The sequence below is a fragment of the Mchenga conophoros genome, linkage group LG5 (genome assembly GCF_057382185.1).
Source record: "Mchenga conophoros isolate Kocher_MC1m ecotype Shallow Benthic linkage group LG5, M_conophoros_male_GT1.1, whole genome shotgun sequence".
NCBI lineage: Eukaryota > Metazoa > Chordata > Actinopteri > Cichliformes > Cichlidae > Mchenga > Mchenga conophoros.
The window spans coordinates 21,140,444-21,160,689 of NC_140530.1; the positions used below are offsets into that span (position 1 = coordinate 21,140,444).

The following is a 20,246-nucleotide window of genomic DNA, read 5'->3' on the forward strand; positions in this document are numbered from 1 at the left end:
CGGCCCAGCCAAACTCCAGTTTCCAGCAATGGCGGCCGCTACTGAGTTTTAAAATTACTCATACTAATCTTTCAGGGTCACAAAATAAACTTTTAACATATTTTCAGGCGAGAAAGTAGTTGTGTAAACATCAAATATCTGCTCAGTTTATCAAGATATCGCATATTTGCAAAAGTGCTTCGATGTTTTCGGAGACGTCTACTACCCACCAGCTCGATAGCTAGCCAGGAGCTCGAGGGTTACTGATGCGGCCGAGAACGGCACAACTCCCGGCACATCATTTTCAGATCACCGCGGACTTTCGCTGCTCGTGTTAAACGTAATATATAAGTCACTTAGACAACCTAAAAATGTTATTGTTGGGCTTTTTTCAGTGTTTTGTTTGTTCGTGAGTAAATCGGTTTGGCTGAGATTAAAGTTATTAGATTAGATTAGATAAAATAAAACTTTATTAATCCCCCGGGAGGGTTCCTCCTTGGTTTTTACACAGCTGACTAAACGTCAAACAGAAAACTGATTAAACAGAAGTACAGGGAGTGCAGAATTATTAGGCAAGTTGTATTTTTGAGGAATAATTTTATTATTGAACAACAACAATGTTCTCAATGAACCCAAAAAACTCATTAATATCAAAGCTGAATGTTTTTGGAAGTAGTCTTTAGTTTGTTTTTAGTTTTAGCTATTTTAGGGGGATATCTGTGTGTGCAGGTGACTATTACTGTGCATAATTATTAGGCAACTTAACAAAAAACAAATATATACCCATTTCAATTATTTATTTTTACCAGTGAAACCAATATAACATCTCCACATTCACAAATATACATTTCTGACATTCAAAAACAAAACAAAAACAAATCAGCGACCAATATAGCCACCTTTCTTTGCAAGGACACTCAAAAGCCTGCCATCCATGGATTCTGTCAGTGTTTTGATCTGTTCACCATCAACCACAGCCTCCCAGACACTGTTCAGAGAGGTGTACTGTTTTCCCTCCTTGTAAATCTCACATTTGATGATGGACCACAGGTTCTCAATGGGGTTCAGATCAGGTGAACAAGGTGGCCATGTCATTAGTTTTTCTTCTTTTATACCCTTTCTTGCCAGCCACGCTGTGGAGTACTTGGACGCGTGTGATGGAGCATTGTCCTGCATGAAAATCATGTTTTTCTTGAAGGATGCAGACTTCTTCCTGTACCACTGCTTGAAGAAGGTGTCTTCCAGGAACTGGCAGTAGGACTGGGAGTTGAGCTTGACTCCATCCTCAACCCGAAAAGGCCCCACAAGCTCATCTTTGATGATACCAGCCCAAACCAGTACTCCACCTCCACCTTGCTGGCGTCTGAGTCGGACTGGAGCTCTCTGCCCTTTACCAATCCAGCCACGGGCCCATCCATCTGGCCCATCAAGACTCACTCTCATTTCATCAGTCCATAAAACCTTAGAACTCCAGTGATGTTGCAGCTCTGAAATATGGCCAAACTGGTGGCAAGTGGCATCTTGGCAGCTGCACGCTTGACTTTTCTCAGTTCATGGGCAGTTATTTTGCGCCTTGGTTTTTCCACACGCTTCTTGCGACCCTGTTGACTATTTTGAATGAAACGCTTGATTGTTCGATGATCACGCTTCAGAAGCTTTGCAATTTTGAGACTGCTGCATCCCTCTGCAAGATATATCACTATTTTTGACTTTTCTGAGCCTGTCAAGTCCTTCTTTTGACCCATTTTGCCAAAGGAAAGGAAGTTGCCTAATAATTATGCACACCTGATATAGGGTGTTGATGTCATTAGACCACACCCCTTCTCATTACAGAGATGCACATCACCTAATATGCTTAATTGGTAGTAGGCTTTCGAGCCTATACAGCTTGGAGTAAGACAACATGCATGAAGAGGATGATGTGGACAAAATACTCATTTGCCTAATAATTCTGCACTCCCTGTATGAGACAGTCGAGAATTTACGCCAGTGTCCTGTTATATTTTAGATAGCAAGGAGCAGACGGCTGAGTTTATTAAACTCCAGCGAGACAGCGGTGATGCTAATCAGAAGGCTAGACCGTCCAATTTCACGGCCGTTTACTTCCGGCCTACCTGACCTTCTGAGGACCCGGCCCACGTAGACCGCGAAGGCCAGGTCCTCAGGAGGATGCAGCCCATGAATTTGGACACGACCAACATGTCTTCAGTTCTCCAGAGGCCTGGTAATGAACTAATCATGTGATTCAGGTGTGTTGACCCAGGGTGAGATCAAAAACCTGTAGGGACACCAGCCCTCGTGGACTGGGATTGGGGACCCCTGATATAGAGAGACGAGACGACAAGGCTCCAGTTACAGCAGTGCAAGCAAACAAAAAAATATATGTAAGAAGAGTAAGAAAATAAATATACACTTTAGGACCGGGGGTAAAGGGATCAATAACAATTTAAAATTTGCAGTTTGATGATTTAAAGTCTCACACACAATCCGTCGAAAGGGGAGGGGGGGCTTGCTGCTTCCAAATAGAGCACATTTCATTTATAATGTTGTAAATCCAAGCCCATTATGTATTCATGATTTGAATCCTGGGTTGTGTGAAATCTCAGAAATGCACCCTAGACAAAGTGAATCTGTGAACTAAGGTGTAGGTGTGTTAGATCATGTTTGGTGATCCTTGGGTTGAGATGCGTGTTCATACTGGAGTGCAAAATTAAAACCGATGGAAGATGGACAAGAAAAGTTCAAAGCCATCAGGTCCTCAGTTTAGAAAAAGAGAAAAGAAGAGGAGGAGAAACGAGCAAAAGATGCAGGTAAGCAGATGTGTCATTGGATAATGGCAGATCATCCTGAAACAATCAGAATCAGAATACTTTATTAATCCCCAAGGAAATTATGTGAGTTACAGAAGAAATGGTAAAAATAGCAACAGTAACAGACTAAACTCCAAACAATACATCATGTTACAGATTTTAATATTAATTATTAATTGTCAGTTGTTGATTCGTACTGTTCTCATTGTATGACGAATTATGATGGCTGTTTGGTAGCCGTTTGCATACTATGCATACTCTCTCTCTCTTCATATGTGTGTGTGTGTGTGTGTACAACAATTTTATGTTAATGTACAATCCTTAATATGTTTTGTGTGTGTGTGTGTGTGGGGGGGGTACGGTGGCCCCTAGAGACAAAGCACTTGCAAACTCCAAAACACTTGCAAACTCCAAAACACTTGCAAAATCCAAAGCACTTGCAAACTCCAAAACACTTGCAAAATCCAAAACACTTGCAAACTCCAAAACACTTGCAAACTCCAAAACACTTGCAAAATCCATAAAACACATGCAAATTCCAAAACACAACGGAAGTGCTCCAGGACGCTAGGGGCAGTGTTGAGCTTTTGTTACCTAGTAACTACACAAGCCAGGAAGTACCAATGACCGGATTTGGGCTGTATCCCAATTCAGGGTCTGCAGCCTTAAAGGCCGCATTTTAAGGCCGATTACGGCACAGCGACACGACAAAGGCTGTCCCAATTCAAAGGCTGCTCGAAATGCGGCCCTCAAATGCGTCCTTAATTTCCCTGAATTTTAAGGATGGGCCCAACATATCCCAGATTTCATAGCGCGGTGGTGGTGTGGATAATTTTGCCGAAAAAAACGGCGGAAGCGGAGCCGCCGAAGAGTAAACTTTCAGAAGTAAGTACTGAATATTATGTCACTTATTTATGCGCAAATATTTTTTTAATGAAGAACATTAAAACATTACTGTTGGCCACATGTCGGGAAAGTTATGTGACATTAGCGATGTTTGTACTAACTTGGTTTTAAAGCCTTTACTTCAAAATATACGCCGTTCAATAGTTGACTTTAATCTTATAGAGAATGCGATGATTTTATGGATAATTAAAGTCAGTCATATATCCACAAACACAACAAGCTGAAAGTCAGTGATGCTGCTCGGTTTGCAGTCCTGAATATCACGGCACAAGCAGGATTCACTGCACTGTTAATGTTAGCTATGTTATATTGGTGCCTCTGTTCGGTGGTGTCGAGCCAAACGGACTTTAACGTGTGTTTGAACGAGCTGACGGTTCACTCGTTAAACTGAAAGAAAGATGCTTTAATCACAGGAGCCACACATGTGTCCACTGTACCATCTGGAAACTCTTCTTGTTTCGTAATAACACAAACTAAATCCTCCTTCTTTTGTGCTGTTTTCTAGCAGTGTATACACCTGAGACTGTCACCTGTCTGTCTGTCCTGCACTCTCTCTCTGTTTCTTTCTCTCTGATTGTGGAATAAAAGTGCGAACATTCAGTTATAAGTTACACTTGTGTTTGAATCCTGCAGCTTATCACACATTTGATTTCCATGTGTGACAACTGCAAGTGTCCAGAGTGAGAACAGACTGAGGGACCCACTGCTGCACATCATCTGTGAGGCTGATGATCCACCAGGACAAACTCAGCAGTGTGTGAGGAAGAGGGGGAGGAAGAGCCAGCAGCAGCTGACAGATGGAGAGAATAGACAGACTGTTCCCTGTTTGTGAAGGACTGCTAGAAAAGTTTAGAATCATTAATTGTCTGTCCTGAATCAGTCTTATTAGGTAATGTTCAAATAATTTTATCCTCCCAGTGTTTTCAGTGTGGGAGAAAGTACTCAGGGCATTCAAGTTACACACTATGAAAGGCAGCAACAAGTTTAACATTCAGAAACCTAAAGTATGTATCAGCAGCAGAATGGAGCTAAAAATAAATGTTTGTTTCAGTTCTATGAAGCTTTGAGTATTTTGGATTAGTAGTACTGCTGTGTTTGTTGCATCATATTGCTGTAATTGTTTATATGCTTTATATATTCTGAGGTAAGTTGATCTATAGTGTTACATCATATTCTATAAGGATGTTATGTGTTTGTAGACTTTCTGCCCAGTTTGACCCATTTAGCAGAAGTCAGCCTGTTTAAGGCTCTGATATCTATTCTGTATGACTTAAAGCAGTTATGACATGGTCTGATTTTCTCACCCTGTCACGCCGAGTGAGGTGAGCCGTGTGGAGGAAATGAAGGAGGATCCAAATGCAGGCAGTCGTGAAGGTGTAAAGGTGGTTTATTGAACATGAAAGTAAACACAAACGGCAAATGGAGCTAGAACTAAACTATACTGGGAACAGCTAAACTACAGAGCATAAACACGAACCTGAATATAAAGGAAGGAAGACGACGGTACAGGATGATGATGACAGCAGGGAGAACACACGGGTGAGACATGGTAGATACACAGATGAGGCAGGGTGGAACACACAGATGGACCAGCAACAACAATGACGGAAGACATGACTTAAATACACAGAGAACCACAGGGGAATTACACACAGGTGGTGGACACAGCTGGGAATAATTAACAAAACGAGACAAAGGTAAAACTGAACACACTCACATGAGACGCAGACCTTCACAATAAAACAGGAAACAAAACACACTTTACTAAGACACAGACTAGACAGAGACAGACTTGAAATGACATATGAAACTAAACCCACATCTTAAACCCAGATAAACAGAAACATGGAACTCTAATAATAGACATAAACATTACCATAACACGACAAGAGAACAAGAACACAATACCTGATGCAAACTTAAATCAAAACACAATGAACTCAAAATACTGGGTCCAACGGACCCAGAACCATGACAGTACCCCCCCTCTAAGGGCTGGCTCCCGACAGCCCCAAACAGAAAACAGAACAACAAAACCGAGCACCAGACCAGGGCGGGTGGAGGGGGCCCAGGAAGGAGGGTCCGAAACAAAAAACAAGGAGTACAAGAGACCAGAACAAACCAAAAACAGGTCAACACAAAACAAGACTATTCACGAGTCCACAGCAAAGCACGGGGGTCGACCGTGCACACGGCAACGGCGGCGACGGGCAAACAGTTCTGGAGGCCGACCGTGCACACGGCAACGACGGGCAAACAGTTCTGGAGACCGACCGTGCACACGGCAACGGCGGCGACGGGCAAACAGTTCTGGAGGCCGACCGTGCGTGCAGCAACGGCGGCGAGGAAGCAGGTCCGGGGGCCGACCGTGCGGACGGCAACGGCGGCGCGAATGCAGTTCTGGAGGCCGGCAATGCGGAAGGCAGTGGCGGCGCGTAGGAGGTCGTCCACGCAGAAGGCGGGGGTGGCAACAGAAGTCCGGAGGGCGGCCACGGTGGCGATGACGCCCCCCAAGCGGCCTGACAAATGGTCGATGATGTTGAGGCGGTAGTTTGGGACCTGAAGGGTGCGTGATCCCTGCGGCACCAGGCGAGGCAAAAGCGGAGGCCGGACCAGACGAGGCTGAAGACACGGAGGCCGGACCAGGCGAGGCTGAAGACACGGAGGCCGGACCAGGCGTGGATGACAGCAGCGGGACGGCTGCGGAACCTGACGGCAGCGGGACGGCTGCGGAACCTGACGGCAGCGGGACGGCTGCGGAACCTGACGGCGGCGACGCTGCAGGCGGTGATGTGAATGGTGATGATGTGAATGCTGTAGGCGGTGGCGTAAATGCTGGCAACGGTGTAGGAGTCACAGGGGATGACTCAGCAGATGGTAGCTGAACAAACTTCCCCGGACCGCCAGCAGATGTGAGGATGTGCTGGCTGGGTCCTCCAGGACCCTCAGCTAACGAGGCGTGGTGCTGGGTGGGCTCCTCGGACCCTCCAGCAGACGAGGCTTGAGGCTGGACGGGCTCCTCGGACCCTCCAGCAGACGAGGCTTGAGGCTGGACGGGCTCCTCGGGCCCTCCAGCAGACGAGGCTTGAGGCTGGACGGGCTCCTCGGACCCTCCAGCAGACGAGGCTTGAGGCTGGACGGGCTCCTTGGGCCCTCCAGCAGACGAGGCTTGAGGCTGGACGGGCTCCTCGGGCCCTCCAGCAGACGAGGCTTGAGGCTGGACGGGCTCCTCGGGCCCTCCAGCAGACGTGGCTTGAGGCTGGACGGGCTCCTCGGGCCCTCCAGCAGACGAAACTTGAGGCTGGCTGGGTTCTCCTAAACCCCCAGCAGACGACACTTGAGGCTGGCTGGGTTCTCCTAAACCCCCAGCAGACGATACTTGAGGCTGGCTGGGTTCTCCTAAACCCCCAGCAGACGACACTTGAGGCTGGCTGGGCTCCTCAGGCCCTCCAGCCGACGAGGCAGGACGCTGGCTGGGTTCACCTGAACCCCCAGCTAACATGACTTGAGACTGGACGGGCTCCTCAGGCCCTCCAGCCGACGAGGCAGGACGCTGGCTGGGTTCACCTGAACCACCAGCTAACATGACTTGAGACTGGACGGGCTCCTCCGGCCCTCCAGTGGAAGCAGTCCCTGGACCAGTGGGCACCGGGGCCCCTGGAACACACCGGACAACACCAGCAGGCACACTGGCCTCCGGCAGGAACGGATCAGAGCCAGCAGGCGCACGGGCCTCTGGCGAACACAAAGCGGACTGCGGCTGCACAGAGCAGTGACTCAGCTCAGGCAGCGACAGCTGGCTTCGTAACCTCCAGGGGTCCAGAGTCGGCTGGTGACTGACACCCAGCCTCTGGGGAGGCCCTAGAGGGAGCAACTGTCTCTGAGATGGCCAGCTGAAATGAACCAACAAAAGTTTGTGTGGAGTGTGTTCCCTGCTTGTAATGAGGCTGTGAGGATAAAGGCTGGGTAAATGAGTGGACAGGCTGCTGAACTGGTGGCAACTGAGCTACAGGTAGTGAAGTAGTAACAGGTGGTGGAGTGGCTGGCTGAACTGATAATAAGGCTGATGAATCTCTTGCCAACTGAGCTATTGACTGGGCTATGGACTGTAACATGGTGTCTACTGGGTCTGACTGTGACTGTAATGGAGGTGATGATTGAGCGGCTGACTGAGTTAGCGACTGCTGGGCAGCTAACCGAGCTACCGGCTGAGCAGCTGACTCAACGAACACAGCCCCGGAATAAACAGTCATATGAACAGGTGAAACTGACGGAGCGTCTTTTCCACTCACCACAGCCGGCAGTTCTGAAGTCCTAATCTCCGGCTGTGGGGTGATGCGCCGGCGGCGCGATCGTCGCTCCCTCCCGGGCAAAACCTCCGGCGGGCCGGGCAAAACCTTCACCACCCGGCTGGGTTGGGAAGCGGTAGCGGCTGGAGGATGGAGGTGAAGTTCGTGGAGAACGTAATCCTGCACGAGCGGATGCAAAGAGTCCAGTAGCCAGGGATAACAGGTAAGGAGGTGTTGTAGATCGGCTTCCACGGAGTGAAGAGGCGCCCCTCCCTCATGTTCAAGCAGCCGGTAAACCAACTTAGAGGCGGAGCGGATAACGGCCTCCTGAAGCTCCCTGGGTGGGGTGACTGCCGCTAGATCCATATCTGGCTGGTCCGTACTGTCACGGCGAGTGAGGTGAGCCGTGTGGAGGAAATGAAGGAGGATCCAAATGCAGGCAGTCGTGAAGGTGTAAAGGTGGTTTATTGAACATGAAAGTAAACACAAACGGCAAATGGAGCTAGAACTAAACTATACTGGGAACAGCTAAACTACAGAGCATAAACACGAACCTGAATATAAAGGAAGGAAGACGACGGTACAGGATGATGATGACAGCAGGGAGAACACACGGGTGAGACATGGTAGATACACAGATGAGGCAGGGTGGAATACACAGACGGACCAGCAACAACAATGACGGAAGACATGACTTAAATACACAGAGAACCACAGGGGAATTACACACAGGTGGTGGACACAGCTGGGAATAATCAACAAGACGAGACAAAGGTAAAACTGAACACACTCACATGAGACGCAGACCTTCACAATAAAAAAGAAAACAAAACACACTTTACTAAGACACAGACTAGACAGAGACAGACTTGAAATGACATATGAAACTAAACCCACATCTTAAACCCAGATAAACAGAAACATGGAACTCTAATAATAGACATAAACATTACCATAACACGACAAGAGAACAAGAACACAATCCCTGATGCAAACTTAAATCAAAACACAATAAACTCAAAATACTGGGTCCAACGGACCCAGAACCGTGACACACCCAATAAAGGAATATTTAATATATCAATCTACTCTTCATTTTATCAGAAACAGTTATCACAGCTCGAACATTTTCTTTTTATAAATATATGTAAGCATTGAGCCAAATTTAGTAATGCCAACATACTGAAGGAACAACATTTGTCTCTTATATATGATACACCTATATATACACTGTCAAAGATACTTGTCTTTGAGTGAAGATTTAAGGTGATAAGACATATAAATAACTGCAACTTGAATCTGTACTGAGGCTCAGTATTTGGCACAGAGTTCATGTTCACTGCTGTAATAGCTAATAATGATTAATATAATAACTATAATATTGGCCATATTATATTTACATTACCAAAGTGTTATGACTTTAGTCTCATGAACAACATTAGCTAATTGTTATTTACTAACTAATCTTAAATGACTGTTCAGTACAGAAATGAAGCCCAAAAATCATGTTTTACTGTCCTGTGGTCTCAGCCTCAGATACTTATCAAATCACACAAAGCTCTTGTAGAAACAAACAAACAAATTAACAAAATATGTTCTCCTTCATTTCTGTCAAACAAAGTTGTATGACACGTTTCCAGCGGTTAGTATCATGGTTGCTAGGCAACCTGGGAAGCGAGACGGAGACTAGACCGTCCCATACAGACAAACTTGCCGTTTATTTTGCAAATCGAGCTCAACACTGCCCCTAGCGTCCTGGGGCCTGTTCTTCGTACCTCGCTAAGTAAGTTAGCTGGATTAGATTGTTGACGATTTCGCGTGATCCTGGATCGTTCGGTTCCCCGAAGCTCATCCGGGACTTGCTGTCATAGCAACAGAGCCGTAAGCGTAAACCTGCTGGGGAGCAGGTTTACTTTATGTAAACAGGATTAGATCGCGGCCACGCAGGTATGCCCGCGTCATTCATACGAAAGCAACAGCGATATTCCACCACTGTTTCACCATAAATAAATAACATCAATGTAACTAAAGACAATGCAGCACCTGATCCATTTATTGATTTCACACAGGTCATTTCCTAAAAAAGGGAAATGTACTATTAACATTCTATTACATGTATGTGATTATTACAGATTTAATTCATATTTCAGAGTAGCAATTGTAAATTACTTCGTGTAATCAAGATGAGAGACCACGGCTATAAAAGCGAAGGTGGATTTGGGAAGTCTGTCGCAGCCATGTCCTGTCCGTATACGCGAGCCACCCATTGCGGAAGGTGCAAGATTGATAAGGAGAGTCCTCAGAATTCAGCGTATATTGCGGGACAGACAGGATCCTTTAGCTCAGCGTGACAGTGTGCTCATAGAGAGATATCGATTTTCCCGTGAGGGTATTATTTACTTAACCAACTTGTTGACGAGGGGGTGCAGGACCACCACCTGTCTTTTGTTGCTCTGCCCTTTTCTTGGTTGCTGTTATAAACAAACAGATTATTCCAGGGTCTCTTTCCAAGAGACTAAAAGCAATATAAGTGATAAATATTACCATTCTGTAGAATATTCTTATATTTCACTTTTACCTGTTCCCATGTTCTAGTGGGTCCTGTCGTGGCTCTAATGTGAAAGAGGATAAAATATAACATATTATAATATAATGTAATATAATATTGGATAATATAGTGTAATATAATAAATCTACCCTACCGCCTACTGGTGTTGGCCAGAGGGGCCGATGGCGCGATATGGCAGCCTGGCTTCTGTCAGTCTGCCCCAGGGCAGCTGTGGCTACAACTGTAGCTGCCTCCACCAGTGTGTGAATGTGAGAGTGACTGAATAGTGGCATTGTAAAGCGCTTTGGGTGCCTTGAAAAGCGCTATATCAATCCACTCCATTATTATTGTTATTATTAAATTACTTACGAGTTTAATTTGTCAGCAACTTCCTGCCAGCCCTCGCTCCTTGCTTTTGCAGCCTTTGCAGTGTTCCCTTGCGTTCTGATTAAACTCTGAAACTCCTGAAATCCCTCACTCAAGAGTTCTTGCTCTGCTGCCGAAAAATACTGAGCCGAGCGCGCTCCGTCGACATTTTCGCCGACCAATCAGAGGGTTGCCGATCAATGTTTCTACTATCGATGCGTAGCCCCTTTTACGACACCCAGTGATGTCACATTACTGCGTCCAGCTGTACTAATCGTCAACAGCAGGTGTGTTCGGGGAACCGGATTAGCGCGCTCACGGTTAGCGCGATGGTTTGGTCTTGGATGTTTCATTTGATCTTGGATGTAGTAAGCGACGTACGAAGCACAGGGCCCTGGTGTTTATTCACACACATCAAAACAAACACAAGTGTTTATTTCCAAGTACAGGATTATTTGCAATCGCCATATTGACTATATAGGTTTCTTGGTCTGCAGTGAACATGCTTCCTCTGCCCCCAGCATCTGGTCATCTAGCAATTCTGTAAAGTAACAATTTCAGTATTTTTACATCTATGGTATTGTTGTGTTTCTCATTGGCATATGGCAGTGCTACAAATCTTTGTGCAAAGTGACTGTACTAACCGATTCTCATTTCAAAATGTCCTTATGATGCTTGCTGCAGTGTAGCGGCTCGAGTTAGGCTGGACCCGTTGGCCAGCTTCTCTCAGGGTCATTCCACGGTTGATTACATGGTCCACTATTGTAGCTCTGATGTCATCAGCAATTCTATTTCTTACTCTTCTTACCCTTCCTCTCCCCCCTCCTCGTCCTCCTTTCTTGCTCCTCCTTGTCCTTGTCGTCCTCTTCATCCTACTTCTTCACCTCCACGTCCTCTTCCTTGGCCTCCTCTACTTCTCACTCTTCCTGCTCCCTCCATTGTACTCCACACACAGAGCTTACCTGTATTATAGTGCTTGGGCTGATTGCAAAGTGAACTAATTATCTAAAAAAGTTTTCAAATGTGACAGTGTGCCAGACAGTTGGCAAAATAGTGTAAATAATGGCCTTAAATGTGTATAGTTTTGCTAGGAGTGCGTTGATCATTTGGAAATTGAGTGTAAAGCAGTGAGTTGTGTTTACAGTTCTGCAAAAAGAGTGCTGTGCAGTGGATTGTAACTACAGGTTTGCAAAGTGTGTGTTACAAAATGGCAAACTGAGTGCAAAGCAGTGTTTGTACTTTTAGTTTTGCAAACTCAGTGAGTGGTTTTGCTATAAGTATTAATAGTTTTAGAAATTGTGCTATAAGAATCACAGTTAGGGTTTAAGCATTCAGTAAAAACTGTAACAGCATGCACTCTTTTTTCCTTCATCAGGAGAGGTGTACTGGCAGTTGCGTGACACACACAGAACCAAGTATATGAGGCAGAACAGATTATCTGAATATGCTGTAAAAATATATAATTCTTTTTATGTATATTTTACTTTTTTACTGCAGTTCTTTTTTTTTTTTTTTTTGTTAAAATGTGAGTACAAGAATAAATGAATGAATAGACAAATATTATTTTCCAGCTACCCACAGTGTTTTGTATTTGTTTCTGTATTGTGTAATCGTTACTAAGTTGTGTTTTCACATTGGCTGGTTTTGTGTGGCTTTTGACAGTAGTGGTTGTAAGTAAGGTTAAAATAGTTTTGGGTCAAATGTTTGGTTTTGCAAGATAAGTTTAAGGTTATGTGAGTGTAGCTCGAATTTTACAGTTTGTGTTCAGTATTTTGAGACAAAGAGATGAGATTTTAGGAAATGTGTTTTAGAAATTCAGAAAAAAATGTAAAGTGGCCTTTCTTAAAGCAATAAATTATATTACTAATTCCTCTCATACAAATGTACGGGCTTAGAAAATACAGAAACATAGCCCCAAAATAACTGTGAAGAGATGCAAAAACATTACATAGATTGAATAGATAAAAGTGGAAAATAGAAACCACTGTAAAGAAATGCAAAGAGGCCTGTAAACAAAACAGCTGATTTCAGTTTGAGTTTCTAGCTACTAAATAGAAAGGACTTAAGGTCTTTAAAACAAGAGTGCATCGTACTTGTTCTGACTTACACCAATGCACCAGTTGATCTGCACTGATAAAGTGAAATCTAAATATACAACATGCTGTGGGTTTACAGAGGACTATGTGAATGTGTTTTTGTGGCCAATAACAAACTATTATTGTATATTGATGCTGCTTTGGTTTCCTGACATATGTGTGAAGTGTCAAAGACGAGTGTTTGTTAAAGTCGGGAAGACGTAGTATTTGGAGGCATTTCTGTCAGTTGTCAGCGGTGACTCGGCGTCATCATGACTGGATATCTGCTGTTTGTCATCCTTCTCTGTAAGTTAAACTTCCTGTCATATATATTGTTTAGTTAATACTTAACACTTCAATAGAAATATAAAGTTGAATTTTTATTGTTTCTAATTTTATATTATTATTGGAACTATTTGATTTGTTAACTAATTGTTTCTCCAACAGATTATTTTTGTGAGATCAAAGGTCAGTCTATAAATTTGATATTTGTTTTAATAGTCACTTTTATTGATATGTAACATATTTCATGCACATATGTTAATCTCTAACTTTACAGCTCTTCCTGAACCTAAACTGACAGTGAGCAGATCAGAGATCACAGAAACAGATTCAGTCACACTGAAATGTGAGGCATCCTCTGTTCCTATGCCTCGGTGTTCTTTCTACTCTCCCACTGGAGGAACTGTCAAAGAATTGCCCTGCTTGACGACACTGACAGCAACCGAATTGCTGAAGATGGCAAATGTCAAATCACCTGCTACTGTTAAACTGAACTGTTTTTACACAACGCAGCCTGGAGCACCAAACTCTCCATACAGTGACTTTTCCAGCATCATCATTCAAAGTGAGTGGCTTTAGCACTGATTACTGATGGTAATGCAGAATTAACACAAGCAACGCATGCTTTCAGCATGTTGCTCATGTTCACAGATATAATCCTAATGTTAATTAACGCTTCAATTCTTCAGCTCCTCTTCCACCTAAACTCATTGTTAATCCACTGGTGATCACAGAGACAGACTCAGTCACACTCAACTGTGAGACTCCCCCATCTGTTTCTGTGCCTAAATGTTATTTCTACACTTTGAGTGGAGGCATAGTCAACAAGTTTTCCTGTCTAACAACACTGACAGCAACCAAACTGCTGGAAATGGCAAATCTGAGAACACTTGCTGAAATTGAAGCAAGTTGTTATTACACTGCACACTCTGGAGAGTTAACATCTCCATACAGTAACATGTCCACCATTAAAGTACAAAGTAAGTGACTTTCTATTCTACCCGATTATACATTGGACATATATAATAATGCATTATATAATACAATATATAATATATTGTATTATTGTAGGGTCTACCTTAAAATTTAAAGTGCCTTTAGGCAGCTGTTTTTGTAATTTGGTGCTGTATGAATAAAATTGAATTGAAATATTCATACAGTATCCTAACAGCAGAAGTTTTGTGTTGTAACATTTCAGTTTTCAATGTGACTTTAGGGACAAATCCAAAGGATGCAAGCACGACGGATTTAACAACCATTATTGCTGGTAAAACATCATCATCGTCATAAAACGTCATCTGTTTTAAGTTTGTCCACTATTCTAACTTACAAACACTAGTGCCACATACAGTAAATGTTATTTAATTACACAACAGTAACAGGTTTTGTAAATCTTGGTTTTACAAAACCAAATTTACAAAAGTTCAGATTCTATATAAAGATGTAAATAAAAACAAAATGCAAAGATTTTTAAATTGACTTTTTCTATTCTACGTCATTATACATTCATACAGTAATCACAAATGTTTCATGCTGTAATATTCCAGTCTTAAATTTAGGGACAACGTCAAAGGATGGAGGAACCACAGATTTAATCACTGTCATTCCTGGTAAAACATCATCTGGGGACAAAGTTCACACAGGTACCTGTCATGAACGTATATCATTTTGAAAGTTTTAAATGTTATCTAATTACAAAGCAGTGACAGATGTAAATAAAAACAAAAATGCAAAGATTTTTAAATTGATTTTCTATTCCACCTCATTATACATTTATACAGTATGCTAATCACAGATGTTTCCTGCTGTAATATTTCAGTCTTAAATTTGTGTTTAGGGACAACTTCAAAGGATGGAAGAACCACAGATTTAATCACTGTCATTCCTGGTAAAACATCCTCCAGTACTTTCAAATCTCTGCACACATTTCTAAAAAAGCATAAACTTTGCCATATAGGAATAAAAATAACACGAGTTAATGGCTTCTTTTCACAATGCAGACAACCAGAAGTCCCGGTTAACATTAGTTGGCAGCATTTGTGGAGTGACTGCAGTCTTCATAGGATTTGTACTTCTTTGCACACAAATAAGAATTGGTGAGAATCTATGCACCAATCTGAAAGGAGCCCAAGGAAGATATTTTTAATTCTTAAATATATTTATAAAAGTTAGAACTTGCTGAATACCTAATATTTATGAAGAAACATATGGTGCAATAGTATTGAATTTGCATTTACTAGAAGTTCATTTTCTGGTGTCCTTTTACTATTTAAAAAAAATTACTAAAATAAAGAAATCAAACTAGCCCAGTCCATGTTTTTTGGTTGAAGGTTAGTGGTAACTTCTAATTATAGATGTTCAATGATCAAAGTTTTTTTTTTTTCTTGTTTTTTTCTTTTTAAGAATCATCTGATTCCAGTAGGTGAGACATTTTTATTTATTAATATGGATACACAAACACATACACACACACACACACACACACACACACAGAGGAGAGAAATATATGTATGTGTCATGGTCCTGAGTCCGTGGACTCAGTGATTTTGTGTTTGGTGTATTATTTATTTATTATTATTATTATTATTATTATTATTATTATTATTATTTGTGGACTGTTTTGGGATTGTTTGTGTTTTGGGGTTTTGGATGCTGGGTTTCTGGGTTGGTACACACATATATATATATATATATATATATATATATATATATATATATATATATATATATATATATATATGTATATATATATATATGTGTATATATATATATGTGTATATATATGTGTATGTATATGTGTATGTGTATATGTATGTATGTATGTATGTGTGTGTGTATATATATATATATATATATATATATATATATATTAGGGGTGCAACGATACACAAAATTCACGGTTCGGTTCGGTTCGATACTTTGGTGTCACGGTTCGATATTTTTTCGATACAAAAAAAATGTTCATGCCTTTTTAATTTGTCATTTATTAAGATTATAAATATATATTTTAACTCAAAAGTACAGTTTTTAAATTTAACCCTAACCCTTGTGCGTGTTTTTTATTTTGACAGCGAATGCGCACCTGTGGACCACTTATGTGCACCCCTGGTTATTTAGCTCGTCATATTGCAGCCACAGAAATTCTTTTGTCCATGAAACCATAAAGCTGCACTTTCTTTGTGCCTTATAGTCTGATTTGTCATAACTTCTCCGTTTTGTGGTAAGCTTTTCTTTGGCTGTCACTTCTTCACCCTGACCTGTCTTATTTGGCTCAGCAGAACTAAAATATATATCCTGCTGCTTTTACACACGGACTCACATAAAAGTCAGCGATGCTCTGCGCGATCAACCTCTCACATGTTTAAGCTTGCTGCGGGAGATTTCACTTGTCATGTTTGCATAGTAAGCTAACGATTAATAAGACGATATCAGAGGAATTGGTGCACAAATTATCATCACTCACAGATCAGTGCTGTCGCTCTCTATACACAGTTCGCACGATTGCAAAGTGAAAGCAAATTCAAACGCGATTTCAATATGTCACATATTGACAGTGGCTCACCGATGCCAATGACATAATTACCCAGCTACATTTCTGAAAGAATGCAAAAGCACTGACATATATTTTTCCTTCCTACAATAGCCCGACGGGCAGGGAAGAGATAGATTTTGGTAGCCTAACTGAAAAAAATCGCTAGCCCCGGGACGTCGGGCTAGCGATATTGCGAGCCCTGTATCTGATTGAGGAATCACTCATCTTTGGAAAAGAGAGTTTATTACAGAGAAATGTCTCTTTCCAAAATAAAAGCTATACTATCCTCTTCTTCTGGGCTATATTCTCAGCAGCATATTAAACATATAAGGAGAATCATGTGCTAACAGCTGTCTAAATGACTCGGCTAAAGTTAGTAGCATGCTTGCTTTTTTTCTCTGCTTCCACTTGTCTTTGTGCTAGGATGATGTCGGCGTAAATGTGTAGTCATATTCGTTGTGTTCCCACTAGTGCTTTCAGGTTAATCTCGTTGAAATGACCTTAACGCCACAACACGGCAAATCTCCGTTAACGAGCTACCGCCGATCGCCCCGTGCATGGGGCTAGACGGCCAACACGTTAACGAGCTAACTGCGCTAACACACTAGTTCCCACCCATGTAATTGAGCATTGCATGGCACATCCAACATACTGTTTTACTTTAGTCCATGACTCGCTTACCTTCAGGGTCATACGTCACATGAAAACCAAAATAATTCCAAACGCCAGATCTGAATGAGGGTGGGGGAGGTCCATGTTGTAAGGAGAGCTTAACTTCTGTCTCGCTAGCTTGCCCTGCGCTCTTCCTTCTGACTATGCTGTCTGTGTGGAGCGCTCAGTGGATCTGCGCTCGACAGTGCAGCCTAGGCGGAGTAGTCGAACGCAGATTCACTGAGCGCTCCACACAGACAGCATCGTCAGAAGGAAAGTTGATAAAATAAATTACAAATGTTGTATTGTTCGATACATATGCGTACCGAACCGAAAGCACTGTATCGAACAGTTCAATATCGATACGAATATCGTTGCAACCCTAATATATTTATATATATATATATATATATGTAGATAGATAGATAGATAGATAGATAGATAGATAGATAGATAGATAGATAGATAGATATGAACTAAATACGCCCACATTATAGTTCTTTCATAGTTTAATATTTATTATGGGCAGAAGGGCTACTTAGTTAAAAACACAAGAAGGCCAAATTGGCCTCACAGCCCTGCCTGGGACCTCTTTGCGTAGACTTTACATGAAAATGGATGGATGCAAGGGTTTTTTTTATAAAGTAAACCCAGCAATTATTTTATATGAACAGTTATGCTGATTAGAAACGACACATAGTTGTAATGTGCATTCTGTTTATATACTCCCTTTTTTTCTCTCCCTTTAGAATAAAATTCAACTTCAGAGGTAAATAAGTGTGTAATGTTGGTAGTTCTATTGTAAATCAGTAGTGATATTTGGATTTATATACTTTTGCTTTCTCTTTAAGATGTCTGTGTGACTGCAGAATGGCCCATTAAAGAAACAGCGGTAATTTAAAACTATTTTTTAATTTTATATGTAATTTTTCTGTAACACAGTGAAGATTTTTAATCAGATAATCTAATTAATTAATTTACAGATTGATCAGACCTACAGTACTGTTGTCTATGAATTGAGCCACATTGTGTGAAAAGGTGAGCTGCATTTATCTTTACACTACCTTGAATGTTAAGTGAGGTTCTTAAACAAGGTAAGTGGACACGTTTCACGGTTTTCTTATGTGATATTAATGATCACTTTAAAGTACATGTGCAGAATAATGTGAATTATTTACATTGGGAAATGTCAGCCTAATCACTAGTGTATTGTAATACGCATTTCAAGTACACTAAAGAAAAGTTTTAAATTTCTCATGTGAAAGAATTTTTTTTTTACAAAAATTTATAATTTTTAATTAAAAAGATATTAATGTTGCACAAACAAGATTAAAAGAGCTTCATTTGGAAGATTGATTGCTTTAATTGCTAACAAAGATTAATCTTTTAAATGTGTAATTAATGAATGCCTTTTGTTTTCCACAGAGTAAAAAAAAACAGAGGCAGCTCAGAGATGTTGTCAGTATCACTTCAAAGAATACTATCATTAACCTATAGTAAATGTATTTTTGTTTATATTTGAGTTTGATTTTCATTGTAATTCCAGTGTTTGAATTTTGATTTTCTAATTATTTTGAGTATCACTCTGTGTTTGAGTTCCAGTTTTCATTTAGTATTCTTTTTTTTTTTTCTATCGTGATTTCCACATGATTCATTTTTTGTATTATATTGGGTCTTTGATTTGCATTTCATTTCATGAACTTATAGTTGAGTACATATCCTCTTACCATGCATTTTATGTAGCGTCATTTACAGTTTTGTGTATGAATGGCCCTTCGCCTTCCTGTTTCCTTCCCCTGTGTGCTGAATAGTGTTGTCCTTCTGTGTAGTTCACTCATGATTTTTATTTTTATTTTCATGTTTCTTTGTTTCCCTTTGTTTCCTATTGTTAACAAGAACGTTTGTGCCTGATTTTGAGTTGACTTCCTTTATTTTCTGTCTCTTGTCAGTCAGCTGTGTACAATTGGCTGATTTGCCCTCCATGTGTATAAATATTCTAGTCTCGTGATCCTATTAGTGGCTAAGTACATTTCCAGTATTCCATAATGGGTAATAAATGTTGTTTTAGATAGTGATTTTTGACATGTTAGTGTAGCCCAGTGGAACTGATCTTCCACAGTTATTATTTTTTTTCCTTTTCTGCCCTGTTTTGCCAAACCTATTGTCTATCGGCTCAATTGTATGTCTATCAAAATTATTTTGTCATCCTTTCACCTCATTGGCTTAAACCACACACACTTGCATGTGTTTGGTTAGGAGAAGTAGAGCCCGCTTCCTCATGCTGACTGAGTGAGATTCCGCGAGTCAGGCAGATGAGGCTACAGCGCATCGGGTGAAATGCTAAAGCAAGCGCTTCCTGATTAGTGAGGAAAATGATTTCTGCAGTGAAAAAAATAACAGCCTGTATCTGGGATTTCATTAAGGAGGAGCAGAACGGAATCACCAAGAAAACCGGAGGTTGTTTCTACAGAAGCTATAGTACTTCCGACTGTCTTGGCTGCAAAACTGCACATTCCAGGGTGGCCTTTTGTTGTGGGCAGTCTGAGGTACACCTGTGCACTACTCATGATGTCAGATCAGCATCCTGATGTGGCACACCTGTGAGGTGGGATGGATTATCTCAATATAGCAGATGTGCCCACTACCACACATTTGGACTGATTTGTGACCACTGTTTGGGAGGGATGGTTATATTGTGTATCTGGAATGAATTTTAGGTCTCTACGTCCATCCCATGGGGAATGGGAGCAGTAACAAAGGTGTTGCATTTATATTTTTGTTGAGTGTAAATAAATCCAGTCCTAAGTC

General features: G+C 41.6%; 1 protein-coding gene across 2 annotated transcripts; it reads left to right on the forward strand.

The window, feature by feature from the left end:
- The first annotated feature begins 13,239 nt into the window (after positions 1-13,239).
- LOC146574466 (uncharacterized) lies at positions 13,240-20,246 on the forward strand. Of its 2 annotated transcripts, none has more exons than XM_085274122.1 (13): positions 13,240-13,279; positions 13,421-13,441; positions 13,533-13,820; positions 13,945-14,235; positions 14,472-14,522; positions 14,803-14,898; positions 15,093-15,143; positions 15,256-15,351; positions 15,659-15,677; positions 18,188-18,207; positions 18,290-18,330; positions 18,422-18,476; positions 18,864-20,246. In XM_085274122.1, the coding sequence occupies exons 1-12, from the start codon at positions 13,246-13,248 to the stop codon at positions 18,470-18,472; spliced, it is 1,059 nt and encodes a 352-aa protein (XP_085130248.1). In that variant the 5' UTR covers positions 13,240-13,245; the 3' UTR covers positions 18,473-18,476; positions 18,864-20,246. The 2 variants fall into 2 exon arrangements, with proteins under 2 accessions (XP_085130248.1, XP_085130249.1); XM_085274123.1 differs by having other exon boundaries at positions 14,815-14,898.

What these genes read in the sequence shown, in the direction of transcription:
- LOC146574466 (XM_085274122.1), top strand. Translation starts at nt 13,246, where the DNA reads ATGACTGGATATCTGCTGTTTGTCATCCTTCTCT. An exon ending in AATAAAATTCAACTTCAGAG is followed by an intron (nt 18,208 to 18,289) that starts GTAAATAAGTGT and finishes TTTCTCTTTAAG; the next exon opens with ATGTCTGTGTGACTGCAGAA. An exon ending in GGCCCATTAAAGAAACAGCG is followed by an intron (nt 18,331 to 18,421) that starts GTAATTTAAAAC and finishes ATTAATTTACAG; the next exon opens with ATTGATCAGACCTACAGTAC.